General features: G+C 49.3%; 3 protein-coding genes across 3 annotated transcripts; 1 reads left to right on the forward strand and 2 right to left on the reverse strand.

The window, feature by feature from the left end:
* Positions 1-9,914: 9,914 nt before the first annotated feature.
* Positions 9,915-13,191, reverse strand: LOC108405585 (histone H4). The gene has a single exon (XM_073224384.1). The coding sequence runs from the start codon at positions 13,045-13,047 to the stop codon at positions 12,736-12,738; it is 312 nt and encodes a 103-aa protein (XP_073080485.1). The 5' UTR covers positions 13,048-13,191; the 3' UTR covers positions 9,915-12,735.
* A 456-nt stretch (positions 13,192-13,647) lies between these two features.
* H3C1 (H3 clustered histone 1) lies at positions 13,648-16,887 on the reverse strand. The gene is made up of 2 exons (XM_036998531.2): positions 16,803-16,887; positions 13,648-16,705 (listed from the first exon to the last, which is right to left on the reverse strand). Exon 2 carries the CDS (start codon positions 14,582-14,584, stop codon positions 14,174-14,176), a length of 411 nt encoding a protein of 136 aa, XP_036854426.1. The 5' UTR covers positions 14,585-16,705; positions 16,803-16,887; the 3' UTR covers positions 13,648-14,173.
* A 146-nt stretch (positions 16,888-17,033) lies between these two features.
* Positions 17,034-21,982, forward strand: LOC108405587 (histone H1.1-like). Its single transcript, XM_017673838.3, is given in 2 exon segments — positions 17,034-17,372; positions 17,374-21,982. Coding segments are annotated over 2 exon segments (612 nt in total). The 3' UTR covers positions 17,647-21,982.

The following is a 21,982-nucleotide window of genomic DNA, read 5'->3' on the forward strand; positions in this document are numbered from 1 at the left end:
GAGGCTGGGGTGGCGGGGAAGACAATAGGAATGAGGGAAAAAGCAAGAGAGCAGTAAAGGAGGAAAAAGTCATGATTCGGGTATGGATGGCAAAGGGGGTGAACGGGATTTTGGAGGAAAGAGGACAGTTATGTCAGGAGTCTGGAGGGAGGGAGAGTCTGTAAACTTTTGTAGGTTAAGAGCTCTTTTAGGTGATGTGGGGACAGAATGGTAAGGGGCGCCCTGAATGTCAGTTTATGAGCTTCCTTCTGCAAGAGCTGTCTAGTGGCTAATGCTCGTAGGCAGGGGGCCCATATCTGAACTGTGGGGTCTAATTGCTTGGAGAGATAAGCTACTGGGGCAAAGGATGGGCCATAAAATTGGCCTAGGACTCCTAGAGCTTGACTGGACCTCTCATGAATGTATAATGAGAAGGGCTTGGACAAATCAGGAAGATGGAGAGCTGGGGCTTCCACAAGGGCTTGACAGAGCTTAATGAAGGAGTGTCGGGGTGAGGAGGATAATGGTTTTTTAGGGGGGCTCTTGCTGAGGTTGTATAGGGGTCTTGCCAACAGGGTGCAGGGAGAAGTTAGGGATCTACATTCTAAAATATCTAGCTAGGCTTAGAAAGGGCCTAGAAAGGAAAGGATTTTTGTCTTGGTTTTGGGAATGGGCAGGTCAGAGAGGAGCCATTTTCTGTCTAAGGTAATGGACTTTCTTTGTTGAGATAGAAGGAATCTGAGGTAAGTGACAGAAGGGGAAGAGATTTGAGCTTTGACGGAGGATACTCGGTAACTTCTGGATGCTAGAAGGTTAAGTAGGGAGGCAGTGTCAAGTTGAGACTGTTCCCACGAGAGACTGCAGAGTAGAAGATTGTCCATGTATTATAATAAGGTGGACTTGGAGTGCTTATGATGAAAATGTTTGAGGTCCTGAGCTGGGACCTGTCTAAATATATGGGGACTATCTCGGAAGCTTTGTGGCAAAACTGTCTAAGTGAGTTGTTCAGAATGTCTTGTGTATGGGTCCATCTAGGTGAAGATAAAAAAATCTTGGGAGCAGGGGCTTAGAGGGATAGAAAAATGGGTCTTTGAGATCTAGGACTGAGAAGTGGGATGCTCTGTATATTTGGAACTAAGGGATGGATAGGGACAATGGCTATGTTGATGAGGAAGGTCTTGGACAAGGCGGCAAGATCCGTTGGTTTTTTTAACAGCTAATATGGGGGATCTGTGATAAAAGGCTGTATGGATTTGGAACTAAGGGATGGATAGGGACAACGGCTATGTTGATGAGTTGAAGGTCTTGTACAAGGCAGAAAGATCTCTTGGTTTTTTTTAACAGCTAATATGGGGATATTAAATGGGAAGTATGTGGGTCTGAGGTAATTTTTGTTTAAGAGATCTTGAATGATGGGTTGGAGGCCTATGAGGGCTGAAGTGGTTATGGGGTATTGGGCCTGACAGATATACTCAAAGGGGTCACGTAATTTGATAGAGGCAGGGGGACAAAGGGTCACGGAGGGGCTTGTAATGTCCTAAACTTGGGGATTTACAGGGTGTATGAGGGCAGAACCGGAGCTTTCATTTGGTAGAGGGGGGTCATTGGCTATGAGGGCCATCAGAAAGGGAGTACTGGGGGCTGTGGGAGTGGATATAGTTATGGAAACATGGAGGAGGGAAAGGATGTCCCATCTTAGTAAAGGGATGGGACACTGGGGCATAACCAGGAAGGAGTTGGAGAAAGGTATGGGATTGTCTTGGATTGTGCATAAAGGGGAGGGGGTTTAATGGGAAAATCTGTTTACCTCTTACCCTGACTATAGGAGTAATGGCAGGCATGGTAGGGCCCCGGTATTCTCGCAAGACTGAGAAGGTGGCTCCTGTGTCTAGGAGGAAGGAGATGGGGCGACGGTCTACTGTTAAAAGTAACCCTGGGCTCTTGTTTGGTGATGGAAATGGTCGGGCGAGAAGCCCCCGGGCCCCATCAATTTTATTCTGCCAGCCCCACTACGGCGGGCTTAGGATGGGGGTTGTTCATCCAGCCTCCCCTTCGGGTGGTTGGGCAATCAGACCCCCAGTGGCCCTTTTTGTGGCATATGGGGCATGGGGTGGTAGGAGATCTGGGGGAGGGGCATGTCCTTGACTAATGTCCTTCTTTTCCGCACTTGAAGAAGCTCCTGGGGGGGGGCTTGTTTGTAGAAGGGCGCCCAGGTTGTGGTTTTATCAGCTGGGCCAACATCTGGAAATTGGCCTGATCAGCTTTTTGTTTACGGCGTTCTTTCTCCTCCTCCCGGTTATGGAAGACTTTAAAGGCCACTGTTAGGATCTCAGTCTGTAGGGTAGTGGTGCCCTGTTCTATCTTTTTGAGTTTAGCTTTAATGTCGGGGTAGCCTTGAGCTAGGAAGTATGTCATAAGGACATGTCTTCCTTCAGGTGTTTCTGGGTCCAGGCTGGTATACTGTAATAGGGCTTGAGTGAGTCTGTCTAAGAACTCGGAGGGGGTTTCGTCTCTCTTTTGAATTATGTCTTGGAGCTTTTGAAAATTGACTACTTTACAAGCTTCCTTTTTCAGACCTGCTATTAAGCAGGAGGCAAAAATATCTCGAGAGCGGAGACTCATGGCGGTGTTATAATCTCAGTGTGGGTCTTGTTCGGGGACAGCAGTGGGGCCAGGGGGATAGGTGGGGTCAGTCCTGTGGGTTTCGGTAGCCTGCGTTTGGGTGAAGTCTCAAACTCGTCTACGCTCTTCAGGGAGGAGAGTATTGGCCAGGAGCATGAAAATGTTATGATGTGTGAGGCTGTAAGACTGGAGGGTCCATTGAAACTCCCTGGTGTATGTCATGGGATCAGTGGAAAAGGAACTTAGGCATTTCTCTAGTTGGGCTAAATCTCTTAAGGAGAAAGGGATGTGAACGCGCACACTGCCTTCGGATTCTGCTACCTCCCGGAGGGGGGCAATAATTTTGGGAGGCTCTTGGGACTGAGTCTGAGGGGGACTGAAGGGTTCTGGCTCAGTCTGTGTGGGAGTGACGCGGTCTAGCCATGCCTAGTCGAGCAGGTCCTGAAGTGCAGAAGGGGGGCAAAGAAAATAAAGAAAGACAGAATCGGACCCACATGTCACCAGCTAGCAGCTCAGCTGCTTACTTCTGCAGCTCTAGTTGGGCTTGAACTCATGACTCTGAATTAAGAGTCCCATGCTCTACTAACTGAGCTGCAGCAGGGCTCCAGTTAATTGCTTATGAAATGCGTAAACAGAATGTTCTTTTTTCTCTATTCCTGCCACATCTGCAAGTGGGGGACGGGCATATTTAGAAGCAGGGGCGGTGTTTCTACACATCTTCAAGGTCTCCCTATTTTCAGAGTGAGGAGTCTTGGCAAGATATGTTTTTGTGGACAGATAACTTCTAAGGACTGCACCGGTTGTTCTCTAGCTTGTGCTTTCCCACGCTGCGTTCAGACATGGGGGAAGGTGCTTTCCCATTCTCCCTACAAACACGTGAGAAGACAAAGGCGGTCCCTAACAGGGGAGAAACAGGTGATGAGGGCAAAGACGGAGGAGGCTCTTGGGACCTAGTTAAAGGGGGCTGAAAGGCTCAGGCTTAATCTGCAGGGAATGAAGGTGGAGGAGGTGAGATGGGGGAGGAGATGGTTGGGGAGGAAGGGAGAAGGGCTGTTGTAGAAGAAGGGGAAGGGAGTGAACAGGAGGCTTCTGTGGGGGCGGCGGCTTGCAGGCTAGGAGAACTTGGGAGGGGGCGGGGAGAGGAGGAGGCAGAAAGCTTCCATATAGGGAATCTCCTTCCATTTTTTCAGGCGCTGGCAGTAGTTAAAAAGATCGCGAGTGATGTTAGGATCAAGAGTTCCCCCTGCGGGCCATTGCTTGTTATTGTCTAGGGGGGTATGTCGGCCAATCTTGGGAGCAATATTTACGGAGAAGTTTTGGTTTTATATCAGGCGTCAGGGAGAGGGTAGCCAGATGCTTAAGCAGGCATTCAAGAGGTGAACTTTCAGGGAGGGATGAGGAGGCTCCCATGGCTAAAGGACAGAGAAGGAGACAAACGGGAAGACGAACGGAGATCCTCAGACTGGAAGCAGACCACAAGGAGACAAAGGGCGTCCCCGATGATCCTTGGTGGTCTGCGGAAACTCGTATACGAGTCGGAATTTCTTCGGAAGTGTGGGTCGTCACCCAGACTTCCCTAAGAAGGCAGAGTGCCGGAGTCACGAGGTACCTAGCGCTAGGCATTTTCGGTGGACGGAGCAGAAGGAGGGGGGGAAAAGGGAGCGTTCTCATCCACAAAGGAGTCACCTCATTTATGGCTGTTGGAGGAGGGGCCTGAGAGTCAGCCGCCGTGAAGGCCTGAGGCGGGGATTTATGACTGTCGGAGGAGGGGTTTGAGCGTCCGCCGCAGCCGTAAAGGCTTGAGGCGGGGATTTATGGCTGTTTGGGGAGGGGCCTGAGGGTCCGCCGCATCCGTGAAGGCCTGAGGCGGGGAGCGTTCCCTCCTCATCCCCTAGCGTCAGGGCCTTGCCGGACGATCACGGTCAATGGCACTGCGATAGCTCGGGGAAGAGTGGCCCACCCCGGGGAAATATTGCTTAAAAACTTTCAGCACTGATGGAAGGGATGGTGAATGCGTTTGACTGTCGGAGGAGGGGCCTGAGTGTCTGCCGCAGCTGTAAGGCTTTGAGGCGGGGATTTATGGCTTTTGGAGGAGGGGCCTGAGGGTCCGCCGCAGCCGTGAAGGCCTGAGGCGGGGACCGTTCCCTCCTCATCCCCGAGCGTCAGGGCCTTGCCGGACGATCACGGTCAATGGCACTGCTTAAGCATCTGGCTACCCTCTCCCTGATGCCTAACATCACTTGCGATCTTTTTAACTACTGCCAGCGCCTGAAAAAATGGAAGGAGATTCCCTATATGGAAGCTTTCTGCCTCCTCCTCTCCCCGCCCTCTCCCAAGTTCTCCTAGCGCAAGCCGCCGCCCCAGCAGAAGCCTCCCGTTCACTCCCTTCCCCTTCTTCTCCTACAACAGCCCTTCTCCCTTCCTCCCCAACCATCTCCTCCCCCATCTCACCTCCTCATCTTCATTCCCTGCAGATTAAGCCTGAGCCTTTCAGCCCCCCTTTAACTAAGTCCCAGGGGCCTCCTCTGTCTTTGCCCTCATCACCTGTTTCTCCCTTGTTAGGGACCGCCTTTGTCTTCTCACATGTTTGTAGAGAGAATGGGAAAGCACCTCCCCCCATGTCTGAACGCAGCGTGGGAAAGCACAAGCTAGAGAGCAACCGGTGCAGTCCTTAGAAGTTATCTGTCCACAAAAACATATCTTGCCAAGACTCCTCACTCTGAAAATAGGGAGACCTTGAAGATGTGTAGAAACACCGCCCCTGCGTCTAGCTATGCCCTTCCCCCACTTGCCGATGTGGCAGGAATAGAAAACAACGCATTCCATAAGCAATTAACTGGAGCCCTGCTGTAGCTCAGTAGAGCATGGGACTCTTAATTCAGAGTCATGAGTTCAAGCCCAACTAGAGCGGCAGAAGTAAGCAGCTGGGCTGCTAGCTGGCGACATGTGGGTCTGATTCTATCTTTCTTTATTTTCTTTGCCCCCCTTCTGCACTTCAGGACCTGCTCGACTAGGCACGGCTAGACCGCGTCACTCCCACACAGACTGAGCCAGAACCCTTCAGTCCCCCTCAGACTCAGTCCAGAGAGCCTCCCAAAATTATCGCCCCCCTCCAGGAGGTAGCAGGATCCGAAGGCAGCGTGCGTGTTCACATCCCTTTCTCCTTAAGAGATTTAGCCCAACTAGAGAAACGCCTAAGTTCCTTTTCCACTGATCCCATGACATACATCAGGGAGTTTCAATAGACCCTCCAGTCTTACAGCCTCACACATCATGACATTTTCATGCTGCTGGCCAATACTCTCCTCCCTGAAGAGCGTAGACGAGTTTAGGACTTCGCCCAAATGCAGGCTACTGAAACCCACAGGACTGACCCCACTTATCCCCCTGGCCCCACTGCTGTCCCCGAACAAGACCCACACTGAAATTATAACACCGCCATGAGTCTCCGCTCTCGAGATATTTTTGCCTCCTGCTTAATAGCAGGTCTGAAAAAGGGCAGCTTGTAAAGCAGTCAATTTTCAAAAGCTCCAAGACATAATTCAAAAGAGAGATGAAATCCCCTCTGAGTTCTTAGACAGACTCACTCAAGCCCTATTACAGTATACCAGCCTGGACCCAGAAACACCTGAAGGAAGACATGTCCTTATGACATACTTCCTAGCTCAAGGCTACCCCGACATTAAAGCTAAACTCAGAAAGTTAGAACAGGGCCCCGCTACCCCAAAGACTGAGATCCTAACAGTGGCCTTTAAAGTCTTCCATAAGCAGGAGGAGGAGAAAGAATGCCGTAAACAAAAGGCTGATCAGGAGAAAGAATGCCGTAAACAAAAGGCTGATCAGGCCAATTTCCAGATGTTGGCCCAGCTGATAAAACCACAACCTGGGCGCCCCTCTACAAACAAGCCCCCCCAAGAGCTTGTTTCAAGTGCAGAAAAGAGGGACATTGGTCAAGGGCGTGCCCCTCCCCCAGATCTACCACCCCATGCCCCAGATGCCACAAAAAGGGCCACTGCGAGTCTGATTGCCCAACCACCCGAAGGGGAGGCTGGACGAACAACCCCCATCCTAAGCCCGCCGTAGTGGGGCTGGCAGAAGAAGATTGATGGGGCCCGGGGGCTTCTCACCCGACCATTTCCATCACCAAACAGGAGCCCAGGGTTACCTTAACAGTAGACGGTCACCCCATCTCCTTCCTCCTAGATACAGGAGCCACCTTCTCAGTCTTGTGAGAATACCGGGGCCCTACCACGCCAGCCATTACTCCTATAGTCAGAGTAGGAGGTAAACAGATTTTCCCATTAAACCCCCCACCCACCCTTTTATGCACAATCCAAGACAATCCCATACCTTTCTCCCACTCCTTCCTGGTTATGCCCCAGTGTCCCATCCCTTTACTAGGACGAGACATCCTTTCCCTCCTCCACGTTTCCATAACTATATCCACTCCCACAGCCCCCAGTACTCCCTTTCTGATGGCCCTCATAGCCAACGACCCCCCTCTACCCAATGAAAGCTCCGGTTCTGCCCTCATACACCCTGTAAATCCCAAAGTTTGGGACATTACAAGCCCCTCCGTGGCCCTATGTCCCCCTGCCTCTATCAAATTATGTGACCCCTCTCAGTATATCTGTCAGGCCCAATACCCCCTAACCACTTCAGCCCTCATAGGCCTCCAACCCATCATTCAAGCAGACCCACTCACTCCCCATTTAATACCCCCATATTAGCTGTTAAAAAAACCAACGGATCTTGCCGCCTTGTCCAAGACCTTTGCCTCATCAACATAGCCATTGTCCCTATCCATCCCTTAGTTCCAAATCCATACAGCCTCAGCATCCCACTTCTCAGTCCTAGATCTCAAAGACCCATTTTTCTATCCCTCTAGACCCCTGCTCCCAAGATTTTTTCATCTTCACCTGGACGGACCCATACACAAGACATTCTAAACAACTCACTTGGTCAGTTTTGCCACAAAGCTTCCGAGATAGTCCCCATATTTTTAGACAGGTCCTAGCTCAGGACCTCAAACAGTTTCATCATGATCACTCCAAGTCCACCTTATAATACATAGACAATCTTCTACTCTGCAGTCTCTCGTGGGAACAGTCTCAACTTGACACTGCCTCCCTACTTAACCTTCTAGCATCCAGAAGTTACAGAGTATCCTCCGTCAAAGCTCAAATCTCTTCCCCTTCTGTCACTTACCTCAGATTCCTTCTATCTCAACAAAGAAAGTCCATTACCTTAGACAGAAAATGGCTCCTCTCTGACCTGCCCATTCCCAAAACCAAGACAAAAATCCTTTCCTTTCTAGGCCCTTTCTAAGCCTAGCTAGATATTTTAGAACGTAGATCCCTAACTTCTCCCTGCACCCTGTTGGCAAGACCCCTATACAACCTCAGCAAGAGCCCCCCTAAAAAACCATTATCCTCCTCAGCCCGACACTCCTTCATTAAGCTCTGTCAAGCCCTTGTGGAAGCCCCAGCTCTCCATCTTCCTGATTTGTCCAAGCCCTTCTCATTATACATTCATGAGAGGTCCAATCAAGCTTTAAGATTCCTAGGCCAATATTATGGCTCATCCTTTGCCCCAGTAGCTTATATCTCGAAAGTATGTTCCCTCTCATTCCCAGATCTCTCAATTTGCATCAGATAGCAGACATTCCGAAAAAGTCATTATCCAAACTCTTAATAGTGCCTCTTCATCTTCTTATCCCCACCCCTCTTCCCATTTCTCCTACTCTTCATTACAGCTCATTCAGGACACCACCATCTTTCTCAACCACACCCTCAACACAGCCAATTGTTTCTTGTGCGCATCACTACAGCGCCCACTGCTGGCCGCCGTGCCCCTTAATATTTCCAACTACTACTTCCATGCAAAAAGACAACCCCTCTGCCCCCTGGCAGACATACCCCTATGGGAACCAGAATACGCAGATAATCTCACCATCCACCACTGTGTAGGCCCAACTCCACCCCCCTCCAGCGCACTTCACTGCCTCTCTATCTACACCCCTACCTCCGGCTCTAAGACTTTTACGCAACCGGACACTTCTTTTAGTGTAATAGCAGTCTTTTCAACTCACTGCCTCTCAACTCCGATACACCCTGCATTCTCGTCACCCTAATCCCACAGTTAACACTTTGCAGCATGGCAGAATTCCTTGAGCTCCAACCTCCCTTGCCCTCGCGCACAAAAAGGGCTGCTTTCCTTCCCATCATGGTCAGTATCTCTTGGACCACCTCAGCCATTGGGGCAGGGTTTTCGGGAGAAGCCTTGGGTCACTCTCTATAGGCAGTTAGAGATCTCAACGCCAAACTTGAGGGAGCCCTGACATCCACTGCCGATTCTCTAGCCTCTCTCCAAAGACAGGTCACTTCGCTAGCTAAAGTCACCCTTCAAAACCGGCGGGCCCAAGATCTGCTTACAGCCGAGAAGGGCGGCACCTGCGTCTTCCTCTGAGAAGAGTGCTATTACATCAACGAATCTGGCATTGTAGAAACTGACATCAGCAAACTCACCGACCTTGCCTCGAGTCTCCACTCTGCTTCCAATTCCAACCCATTCTCGTCAATACTAACAAACCTCCTCCTCACCTGGCTCTGGCCCATTGCAGGCCCCATAATAATCATTCTCGCCTGTCTCTTCTTACCCTGTATAATAAAGTTCATCAAATCCCAAGTCGGAAAAATCTCTAATCAAGCTTTCAACCAGCTTTTACTCAGGAACTACCAGCTTCTGGCCACAGAAGATCCCTCACCCTCACGTGACCTCCTTACCACACGCTGAGATGGACCCCTCTCTCCACTGGAAACTGTTCCTGGAAACAATAGCCACAGACGCCTGGCTCCTGACACCCATATCCTCTTGGCCAACCTATGGTTACAGGGAACCTTCACTGATTTCCAAACCTGAAGAAGTCCACATCTACTCGTCCTTACTGCGAGGAGTCCTATCAACCCTTTCCTCCCAATCCTCAAGCCCTCACTCCCTTCTCCGCCCCTGTTCAGCAGGAAGCAGCCAGAGAGAAAGCAACGTCCACAAACCCATAGAGGAGAAAGGGGGGAATGAAGGGTCCCCACCAGTAAGATGGCAAACTTCTGGCTTCTCTTCGGGGTCCTCAGTTCCCGCCGGCGCCACCTGAAGCCCAATCACCTCTCGCCCCCCTCCCAATCCCAGCACCTAGCCAACAGCCACCAGCCCCGTAGAAGTGACACCTCAATCAATTCATGCCCCCTCCTATATAACCCAGCACCTTTCCCTAATAAAGCGGAACTCTCCGGTGAATTGCTGCTATGTGTCGCTCCTTTCCTTTCAAAAGGGAGACCAGGCCTTAGTGGATAAGGATTCTCACCATGGGGAGGCAGAGAAGGGTCGACTATGGGGATCAACCATAACTCTGAAAGTTGTGGTTGCGAGTGCCCCTCTCCCAGAGGAGCCCTTGGGGATGCCGTACACTCAACGGTCACTTCCCAGGTTCCAAAGGGACATTTAAGTCGACCATGAAGGGGAGACTCACCAAATCGAACGCCAATGTTGGGCAAGAAGACGAGCGACCGGGGAAATGGACGGTGAGCCCGTGGAGGAGGATCGGGCAGTGAGGGTTCTCAGAGAAAGAGCAAAGTCAATGGGAGAGCCTCATCCGAAGTCACGGCACCAATGAAAGGGTATCTCGCCGCGACCCTCCTTACCCAGGACCACTCAGGAGACACAGGCCCATGCAAGAGATTTTATTATCTGAAAGATAAAGTGGCTGCTCCAGGGGGGTGGGGGGAGAGAGAGAGAGGGAGAGAGAGCAGGGAGAGCAGGGGAACAGGGAGACAGAGACAGAGAGAGGGCAGCTGCGTGGTGCAGAGCGTTGTGCCTTTTACTTTGACGGATCCGCTCGGCCTGCTGCCTTGGGGGAGGGTCGGGATGTTTAGAGATAAGGTGGGGGTAAGCCCAGGCAAGCCCCAGGCATAATTCTCACCGGTTTATGTGCTTGGGACCATGGGGCAAATGGAGGATAAATTACTATTTTTCTTATACTAACTACCTGGTTTTTTAAATGAATCTTAGCCTTAAGATGGAGTCCCTACTGTTCTTACTATACTATTTATATCTTAGCACTTTTCATCATAGACAGGAAAAATTGATCATGATGCTTGTCCCGTGTCCTAGCCCTACCTTACAATAACAAACACATTTATTAGTAAATATGTCTATAGATGAGAATAAGCTGTTTCTCCACTAGTCAACTTCAAGTGAATTCATTTCCCTCCTCCAGCTGAGCTAAAGTGTAATATACTACCGAAACACAAAATTGAATAAAGACATCTTTGCTTAAAAACCTTCTGTGGCTACTGTAAGGGTCCAGAGCAAGTAGTCCTGGGATATGCCACTTGGCATGCAGATTATTTTGCGCAGAAAATCATTAAGGTCCAAAGAGGAAGATACTTTGACCTCCCCCAACCCCCACCCCACAACTACACTGTGGGTAAAATTGTAGCTTTCCAGAATATCTCGCCTCGCTTTATAACATCTACATATCAATAGGCTTTCAGAGGTGGAAAGAAGTATGCTTTAGTGCATTTGCATCATTCCTGAGGGGTGGAGAGAAGTTCATCTCCATATCAATGGGTAATTACCTGGGCCATCTGTACCTGAGAGGTGAGGGAAGGGCCGGTTTTGGCTTCTGGGGGAGCAGGAGAGAATCGGCCCCACACTGCAGTTTGTGAGCAATAAAGGGATTTTAAACTTTATTTCTCCCTTTCACTGATTTTGGTTTTAGAGGTATTTTGCCCCGGATTTCCTCTCCCCGGACTTACATACACAAAAAGGATTCAGATAGAGGAAATGCCCATTGAGGAAACCTATCACCATAGATAATGTTATAATGTGAACTATAATGTGAAAGATAGGAAGGAATGTGACAAAACATTTCTGTGAATTACTTTCCCCTTTCCTTTAAAATCTCAGACCCCAACCTTTTCTCCCTTTGTTCAGGATAATCTATACCTCATTGTCCCTCTCTTTGGAACCCATGTCTCTAGCTTTCCTGTAAATAGGGAATTAAACTGTTTTTTTGTTGTTGTTGTTAATCTGGCTCCTGTCAACTTTGATCCTTAGATCAACTAGAACCTCAGGGAGTAGAAGATATTTCTTCCTCCCTGGACACTGTAATGAGTGACTAGCCCAAGCCCGTAATGCAAAGTTTAGATGAGGCCATTCACAACCACGGACCACAGGTGCCTACCTTACTAAACTCACTTCCTGCCACCCTGTCTGGAGATCTATGTATAACAGCGTTGCTGACATAGTTTATACAAGATTAGCCCACTTTAAGTGTACAATTTAATGAGTTTTAGTATATTTACTTCTACAATGATCAGCACAATCTAATTTTGGAACATCTCCATCACCCTAATTTCCGTAGGGAGATTCCACCCTAAACTCCATACATCAAATTTTCCCTGAATCCAGCGCTTTGCGATTTCTGGCCCTTCAGTGCCCTCTTCTGCCCATTATTTCAGAATTTTTAATCGAGACGTCATCCTTTAGTGACGATATTTCAGTGCTGCTATCAGAACATGATTAGAGTAGCTGCTATCAGAACATGATTAGCTATCTCTGCGTGTGGTTCATAATCCGTAAAAAGAGATGCAAATCATAGAAATTCTTTAAACTAGAATTTTGGCGTTTCTCTCTGCTTCTCCATCCCAGTCTGGCTCTCCGCGGGGAACATGAGATCACCAGTTCTGACTGGTTGATAACCACAGACGGGGCTTGCTGATTGGACAATATTTCTCTTTGTTTCTGGACCTGGAAGAAAGGGGGCTTACCATACAGGTTCTTTTACACTTTTAACGATTTGGAGTAGCATTCACTCCCTCACCCGGTAAATGTGGTGAGTGTAGGTTATACAGCTAAAATAAGGCAGTTTATGTGATTGCACGGATGAATCTTGCCGTTTAACTCTCAATTCGAACTCTAGATGTGTCAGTATTACTGTTGACTTGAACTACAGCTTTAGGTGCAGAATCAAGTGTTAGGTAATGAATAGTACAACTCTTCTTTTGAGTAGTTGAATGGCCCTTAAAAGGGCCTTTGGTTGGCAAATACAAGGTCCTGGCAATGAAAACAGAAACATTAGCCGCCGAAGCCATAGAGGGTGCGGCCCTGGCGCTTGAGCGCGTAGACCACGTCCATAGCCGTGACCGTCTTGCGCTTGGCGTGCTCGGTGTAGGTGACGGCGTCCCGGATCACGTTCTCCAGGAACACCTTCAGCACCCCGCGGGTCTCCTCGTAAATGAGGCCGGAGATGCGTTTGACCCCGCCGCGCCGGGCAAGGCGGCGGATGGCAGGCTTGGTGATGCCTTGGATGTTGTCCCGCAGCACCTTGCGATGGCGTTTCGCGCCGCCTTTGCCCAGACCCTTCCCACCCTTGCCACGTCCGGACATGGCTGAACTTGAAAGCGACCCAACAGCAGATACCAGGAAAAACAGGAGAGCTGATCCTTATATAGCCATGTCTTCCCCTGTCCTCACCACCCCCCTGCAGATTTAGAGAATGGATTGCTGAGGAGGCGGGAGATGTGACGCAAACAGTTTCCTCCTTTAATCCTTCCAATCCGCAGGAACACAAAGGAGGCGGGGGGGGTAGACGGGGAGGGAGAAGAGACCCAGTTTGATGGTTGGACTTTGATTCGTAAACCGGGTTATGTTGCTATGACCTATGCTGTAATTCATTGTAAATGGAAAGAATAACGAAGCAAAAAGATCGTTTCACAATAAATTTTGGTAATCGAAAAAATGTCCAAGATCAAAGAAATGTAAATTGAGCAGTTGAGTGACAAGCCAGGTTTCTTTTAATGATATCTAATCATGTTTTGATAATGCTCTTTATATTCCTGTTCATGTTTGTGTTGCCAGTCAATGGGTTTCAGCCCCGGATAAATTCACTATGGATTCAGTGAAACCGAAAAAATGACAGTGGAACGTTCTTGGGGTGAAAGGGTTTTTACCCAACTTTATTCCCACAGTGGCAGGTCAAGCACAAGAATCCCGGTAACTCAGAGCCTAAGTGCATGTAGCAAAACCTGTCTCTGCCTCTGGGCCTCTCTGCCCCGAGGCCTTCTCAGTATATCGTCGAACCACCACTTCAATCTCTGCTCTCCAGCAGCCCAGAGCAGTGCGCGGAGGTCTTTATAAAAAGTCAGTAGTATATTGCCCACACGTGTGTAAAAGGCAAGCCGACCTGAAGTAGCTGAGAATTCTGGCCATAGGAACCTTGTTTTCTACAACTGCTCAACAGCCTATAATTTAGCGCTCTTTAAATGTCCAGTCCCTGTACAGATTATCAGAACTTTTAAAGTACTAAACATTTGTAAAGGGTCAGTTTGCGTGTGCCCTGAGGTTAAGATAAAGGCAATCATCCATAACCCTTCAATGTTGTCTACAAACAGGCCTTCGATTCCAAACGACTATTAAATGACCAAATTGGTAGTACTTTACAGCTGTTTCATGGGAAAATGTGGGTGGCCCTTAAAAGAGCCTTTGGTTTGTTACTGATCTTTGGCAGTGTTAATTATGCCCGCTCTCCTCGGATGCGGCGCGCCAACTGAATATCCTTCGGCATGATGGTGACACGTTTGGCGTGGATGGCACACAGGTTGGTGTCCTCGAAGAGCCCCACTAGGTAGGCCTCGCAGGCCTCTTGTAGCGCCATCACGGCCGAGCTCTGAAAGCGTAAATCGGTCTTGAAGTCCTGCGCGATTTCGCGCACCAAGCGCTGGAACGGCAGCTTCCGGATTAGCAGTTCGGTGGACTTCTGGTAGCGGCGGATCTCGCGCAGCGCCACCGTGCCGGGCCGGTAGCGGTGGGGCTTCTTCACGCCGCCCGTAGCTGGCGCGCTCTTGCGGGCCGCCTTTGTGGCCAGCTGCTTGCGCGGGGCCTTGCCGCCGGTGGACTTGCGAGCTGTCTGTTTAGTACGAGCCATCAGAACCAATCCCTGCAGACATTCCAAACACAACCTTATCGCCGGCTAGCACGGCTTATTTACCGTAGGTAAAGTGTAATGATTGGATGAGAAAAATGTTTATGTCATGCCCTAGGCTCTGATTGGTCTATATTTAAAACTATTCAACAATCTTGCAGTTTCATTGGCTATTACGTTCTATCCTCGGCTCTTCAATATTTTTACTTTGGTCTTTCTTGAACTTGATTTTTATGTAAATACAATGTTTTAAGCATTACCGTACCTTTTCGTAAAAGTAGACATTGACTTTATTGATACTGTAGTTCCCCAATTCTGTATATCTTAGTTCTTGAGAGGGAAAATTGAGGGAATATTTCTTCCAAAAATGTGCTTTTTACATTCCTCGATAATCTGGTATTGGATTACAAATTTCCGAAACCTTAGAAAAACGAGATCCTGCTCAAGTTAACTGAGGAACTCCTTTGACGCCTAGAAGACAATCTTAGGCACAGCAAAATTACATTAGTTTGCAGAAATATTTCCTGTAATTAGGCTTTTTGTTAAGCATTATGCTGTTGTCTACACTTGGAGCTTTCTGAAACTTAACGTTTTAATGCCTCGAGTACATTTTGCCAGATGCAAAATGGCGGTAATTCCAAATTCTCCAGACCCACCCCTAGGTACAAAAGCGCACCAGTCCCAATGGCTCCCAGAAGTTCTCCTTGTGGAGTTAAGTGTGGACTTAACCCTAAAACTGGGTTCCGGAGAGAAAAGGGGGTCATTTCCCATTGCCAAGACCTCATATTCCCGTTCTTAACATTTCAAGAGCCTACGAAGTTGACCCTTTTCTAGTATAGAGGAGGTAGCCCAGATTCTACCTTATGATAGGTTTTTCATTATACTGAGCAGCCATTAAGAAAACAGGTTCAGCACCCTTCATTTCGGTGGTGTTCCTATCTTCTTTAAAGCTCAGTTAATGCAACTTTAAAAGATGCTTTTGACTGGAAGGTTGTTTAAAAAAAGTTTGTCTTTCAAAATGCTTTCACTTAGGAAATGTTAGTCTTGGAGGGAGATTTGTTTACCTGTGTACCATAATTGACTATCCTTTAAACTAAGACACATAGTTGCAATTATTTTCCAAATTCTTAGAAACTACGTGTTGCATTACAAGAAATAAAGACTCCCAAGACACTAGGGAGTAGAAAAATGTGGAGAAGATGGGCGAAACGTGCGCCCGACACCATTACATCACTGGCCACAAATTGGAAACAAGTTCCTGGAGTCTTGAAGGGAACCCAGGAAGCTCAGCTCAACTCAGCCGGTGCGGACTTGTTTGAAAACTGCCGGTGCGCTTGCGCGGGAACAAAACGTCACTGCCTCTCCTTGTTGCTAGGCGACTGCGCAGAGAATTGAGAGGGACGTTTTATTGTCTGATTTACAAAGTGCAATCGTAGCGGTTGCAGTTTCTTTTAAATGCTCTATACAGCCGCTGACAGCGAACAGAGTAAAAACGGCGCTTGTATGGGGTATGTTGTAAGGATGAAGGCACCCAAACTTCGTGAGGTGCACTGAGCTGTAGAAATAAATTGCAAATGCAGAAATTGCTTTCATAGTTTCCCACAGATGCAGCTGAGTGTTAATTGCGGTATTAGCGAGTTTTACGCTATTAGTGCTTTTTACGATTTTTTAACCAAAATACAAAAAAGGTCTTCACCAGGCATATCTCCAGCGTTGCTGGGAAAGGCAATGGCATGAATGAGAACTCGTCCCAAACCTGTAGACAAAGCCTACACTCCCTCGCTTTTCCATCTCTAAACCCCAAAGCATTTAATACACAACCTTTTACATTTATTGCTGATAAGAAACAAGTGTCCTAACAATGCTTTTCCCTGGAATGACGGTGACGTACCCGTATAAATGGTGTCCTCGAGAGCCCCACAAGGTAGGCCTCGCAAGCCTCTGGCAGCGCCATCCTAACAGAGCTCGGACGATGCGGGTTGCTCTTGCTGGCGCAGCGCCTTATTCTGTGTCGGTTTGCGGGCTGTAAACTAGTTTCCGGTCACGGTGAAGTTTCAGGTGAAAATCCTTGGGTTGTGTGATTGCCTCATTTGAACTGCTCTCTCGCCCCCGACAAAAAAAGACCTGTTTTTTAAAAAGGAAATAGTATTGATATTAATGGACAGCAAAGCCAGACCCTTCCCTAGTATTTCTGCCTCCACGAGTCGACGGGGGTTGCTACCTGGGTGGGTGCCTTAGCGCTCGCGGCAAGAAAGTGGGACCTTCCAGCGCTCAGCTACAACTACCTTTTGAGACCCGGCACGGGCAGCGGCGCAGGGGGCGCTTGGGTGCGAGGGGAGGGCGCCAGCAGGCACCAATCACAGCGCGGCCAAGCCCTATAAATATGCGGCGCCGGGCGCTCTAAGTTTTCCTGTGTTAAGTCCTTGCAGTTTACCTAATTGTATTGCTCACAATGTCTGAGACCGCGCCGCCGGTTCTCGCAGCTTCCCCTCCCCCTGAGAAACCTTCGGCTGCAAAAAAGATGAAGAAGCCTGCGAAGGTTCCCGTAGCTGCCAAGAAAAGGCCCGCGGGCCCTCCGGTGTCTGAGCTGATCGTGCAAGCCGTCTCCTTCTCCAAGGAACGCAGCGGGGTGTCGCTGGCTGCGCTCAAGAAGGCGCTGGCGGCCGCTGTCTACGACGTGGAGAAGAACAGCCGCATGAAGCTGGGCCTCAAGAGCCTTGTGAGCAAGGGTACCCTGGTGCAGACCAAGGGCACCGGCGCCTCGAGCTCTTTCAAAGCCAATAAGATAAGTAACCCCCATTGAAACTAAACCCAATACCACAGAAGTGGAGTCAAAACGCAAGGTAATCGCTAAAAAAGCCTCTGTGGCTGCTTCTAAGAAAAGTGTCAAGTCTTTGATAACTGCCAAAAGGCCAGCCGTGGCAAAGAAGCCCAAGGTTGTGAAGCCTAAGAAAGTAGTAAAGAGCCCTCCAGAAACAAAGGCTGTGAAGCCCAAAGCGACCAAGACAAAGGTGACGAAGCCCAAGACGGCCAAGCGCAGGAAGGTGGTGCCCAAGAAGAAGTAAGAGGTCCGTCCGGTTGGAAACTTTCTTCAGTAACCCAACGGCTCTTAAGAGCCACCAACGTATTTTAAGGGAAGAGCTCTAGCACGCAAGTCTCTGTGCCATTGTTAGTTTCAGCCCTCAACAATTGTAATAGTGTGCTCTCAGCCCAATCTGCTGAACATGAGGATCATACTAAATTACTTAACTGTTCCTGAAAGGAAAGGAGCGACACACAACAGCAATTCACCGGAGAGTTCCACTTTATTAGGGAAAGGTGCTGGGTTATATAGGAAGGGGCATAGGGTGATTGTGGTGTTACTTCTACGGGGCTGGTGGCTGTTGGCTAGGTGCTGGGATTGGGAGGGGGGTGAGAGGTGATTGGGCTTCAGGTGGCGCCGGCGGGAACTGAGGACCCCGAAAAGAAGCCGGAAGTTTGCCATCTTACTGGTGGGGACCCTTCATTCCCCCCTTTCTCCTCTATGGGTTTGTGGACGTTGCTTTCTCTCTGACTGCTTCTTGCTGAACAGGGGCGGAGAAGGGAGTGAGGGTTTGAGGATTGGGAGGAAAGGGTTGATAGGACTCCCCACAGTAAGGATGAGTATATGTGGACTTCTTCAGGTTGGAAATCAATGAAGGTTCCCTGTAACCATAGGTTGAGGACCTGTTGATTCCAATGGTGCCAAGAGGATATGGGTGTCAGGAGCCAGGCGTCTGCGGCCATTGTTTCCAGGAACGGTTTCCAGCGGAGAGAGGGGTCTATCTCAGCATGTGGTGAGGAGGTCACGTGAGGGTGAGGGGTCTTCTGTGGCCAGAAGCTGGTAGTTCCTGAGTAAAAGCTGGTTGAAAGCTTGATTAGAGATTTTTCCGACTTGGGATTTGATGAACTTTATTATACAGGGTAAGAAGAGACAGACGAGAAGAATGACTATTATGGGGCCTGCAATGGGCCAGAGCCAGGTGAGGAGGGGGTTTGTTAGTATTGAAGAGAATGGGTTGGAATTGGGAGCAGAGTGGAGGCTGGAGGCAAGGTCAGTGAGTTTGGTGATGTCAGTTTCTACAATGTCGGATTTGTTGATGTAATAGCAGCACTCTTCCTGGAGGAAGACGCAGGTGCCGCCCTTCTCGGCTGTAAGCAGATCTAGGGCCCACCGGTTTTGAAGGGTGACTTTAGCTAGCGAAGTGACCTGTCTTTGGAGAGAGGCTAAGGAATCGGCAGTGGATGTCAGGGCTCCCTCAAGTTTGGCGTCGAGATCTCTAACTGCCCATAGAGAGTGACCCAAGGCTCCTCCCGAAAACCCCACCCCAATGGCTGAGGTGATTAAAGAGATACCGACCATGATGGGAAGGAAAGCAGCCCTTTTTGTGCGCGAGTGCAAGGGAGGTTGGAGCTCAAGGAATTCTGCCATGCTGTAAAGTGTAAACTGTGGGATTAGGGTGACGAGAATGCAGGGTGTATCGCAGTTGAGAGGTAGTGAGTTGAAAAGGCTGCCATTACACCAAAAGAAGTGTCCCGGTTGTGTAAAAGTCTTAGAGCTGGAGGTAGGGGTGTAGATAGAGAGGCAGTGAAGTGCACTGGAGGGGGGTGGAGTTGGGCCTACACAGTGGTGGATGGTGAGATTATCTGGGTATTCTGGTTCCCATAGGGGTATGTCTGCCAGGGGACTGAGGGGTTGTCCTTCTGCATGGAAGGAATAGTTGGAAATATTGAGGGGCACGGCGGCCAGCAGTGGGCGCTGTAGTGATGCGCACAAGAAACAATTGGCGGTGTTGAGGGTGTGGTTGAGAAAGATGGTGGTGTCTTGAATGAGCTGTAACCAAGAGTAGGAGGAATAAGAAGATGAAGAGGTGCCATCAAGAGTTTGGATAATGACTTTCTCGGGATGTCTGATAACTGATGCAACTTGAGAGATCTGGGAGCGAGAGAGAACATACTCTCGAGAGATATGAAGGGTACCATGGGGGGTCGAGGACCCCTTGTAGTAAACTGAGGCTGTTACTCTAGCAGCCCATCTAGAGTCCCAGGGATCTGGGATTGATAAGGAGAATGAGCCGTTGGGATATTTCATGAAACGGTTGGAGGAGTAATACTGTGGGTACTGGAAGTCACCCATGTAGCGAATGGTGCAAGACCAGTAGGGGCATCCCCCATAGGTGTCTTGCCATTGCCTGCAATAGGCTTGTCTTTGGTCATAGAGGAAGCAGAGGTAGGGAGAATAAAGGTAGCTGTAAATGAATACTTCGGTGGAGGGAGGAAAGTGGAGGTACAAAGGCTCAGAGCAGCCTTTCAGAGGGCAGTCTGATGTGGCAATGAGGGCAGTAACTTTTGTTTGATGCTGTGTGTAAGTCTGCTTGACTTTGAATCGCCATACAAAGGAGGGTGGGGCGGCAGGGAAGACAATAGGAATGAGGGAAAAAAGCGAGAGAGCAGTAAAGGAGGAAAAAGTCATGATTCAGGTATGGATGGCAAAGGGGCTTGCACGGGAGATGCGGAGCTTCAAGGGATCAGAGGGATGAGGCGTGGTAGAGTAGACAGCGTCTTGGGCTGTATCCGAAGGACTCTGGATTGTGACTGATGGGTCTTGGGTGTCCAGAGAAGGTGGGTCTTGGGTATTTGGTTTCAACCTGGAGATATGAATCCAAGGGGTGACAGAGTTATCAGGCAGTGAGAGCTTGGCGGTCGAGGGGTTGCAGAGAATAACTGGGTGTGGACCTTCCCATTTCGGGGTGAGAGAGGGCTGATCCTCTGGTGGCTTATAAAACACTAGTTGGCCGGGCTGTAAGACAGGAGGATTTTGGGAGGCGGATGGATCAGGAAGGAGCCAATCCTGATATTTCCACAATTCAGTGCGGAGGAGAGAGAGTAGTGGAAGGGCTATATTGGGAGGAATTGGTCCTTTGTGGGAAGGGAGCCCCGGGGGTAGAATCGGGCGGCCGTACATGATCTCAAAGGGCGACAAGAAGGAAGGTTTCTTTGGGAGGGCTCGAATGCGGAGTAGAGCTAAGGGAAGTAAGCGAACCCAGTCAAGGTGTAGTTCTAGAGATAGTTTGGTCAGGATGTCTTTTAGAGTCCTATTGGCTCTTTCTACTTTTCCTGAAGCTTGTGGTCGATAAGGACAATGTAAATGCCAGGGGAGCGAGAGCGACTTGGAGAGGTTCTGGATAATTTGGGCAGTGAACTCAGGGCCGTTATCTGATTGGAGGGAAGTGGGCATCCCGAACCTAGGAAAGATCTGGGTGAGGAGGATAGAGGCAACTACGGATGCTCGTTTGTTAGTGGTGGGGAAAGCTTCGACCCATCCTGAAAATGTATCTACTAGCACGAGTAGGTATCTGGTACGTCGTACAGGGGGCATGTTAGTGAAGTCTATTTGCCAATCTGCAGCGGGGACATTACCCCTTGCTTGATGAGCCGGGAAGGGTCGGGCTTTGAGGGGGGTATTAGGGTTAGTGCGTTGGCAGATGGTGCACTTGCAGATGATTTGGTTAAGTAGGGTTTTGTCTTCAGGAGAGAGAGGAAAAAAAGATTGTAAAAAATGGATTAAGGATTGGGGGCTGGGATGGAACAGGTCATGTAGGAGGCGGAAGAGAGACTCTTTGTCCTGAGGGCAGAGGGCGTCTTGTGATAAGGCTAAAACTGCAAGGGCAGACAGATTGTTGTCTGGTGTGTTTTCTGATAGGGCAACTGACCGGGCTACTCTGTCGGCCTTGTTGTTACCTCTTGCAATGGGGGAGTCATCTTTTTGATGTGATTTGCAGTGGACTATGCCTAGTCGGTGTGGGAGTTGTGAAGCCTCTAGAAGTTTAGTAATTAAGGCTGAATTAGTTATGGAATTCCCTTTTGTGGTGAGGAGGCCTCGTTCTTTCCATACTTCCGCGTGGGACAAGAGAATGTGGAATACGTACTTGGAGTCAGTGTACAATGTGAGAGACGTGTCCCGGGCCAGAGTGCAAGCTCTGGTGGCTGCAATGAGTTCAGCCTGCTGATTGGTTGTACCAGGGGGTAGGGCTCGTGCTTCAATGACATCTTCGAGGGAGACTACTGCATATCCTGAGTAGTGGATGCCCTCATGTTTAAAGGAGGACCCATCAGTAAACCAGATGAGGTCGGAGTGTGAGAGGGGTCCTTCGGAGATCGTGGAGTGGCACGGAAGGAAGTTGTGAAGGGCTTCCAGGCAATCATGCGAGGGAGTATGAGGAGAGTAGGGCAGAGGAAGAAGAGTGGCCGGATTCAGGGGCGGGCAGGGGAGGAAAGAAATGTTTGGATTTTGGAGGAAAGAGGACAGTAAGGTCAGGAGTCTGGAGGGAGGGAGAGTCTGTAAACTTTTGTAGGTTAAGAGATCTTTTAGGTGATGTGGGG

The sequence above is a fragment of the Manis javanica genome, chromosome 16, assembly GCF_040802235.1.
Source record: "Manis javanica isolate MJ-LG chromosome 16, MJ_LKY, whole genome shotgun sequence".
NCBI classification, from domain to species: Eukaryota; Metazoa; Chordata; class Mammalia; order Pholidota; family Manidae; genus Manis; species Manis javanica.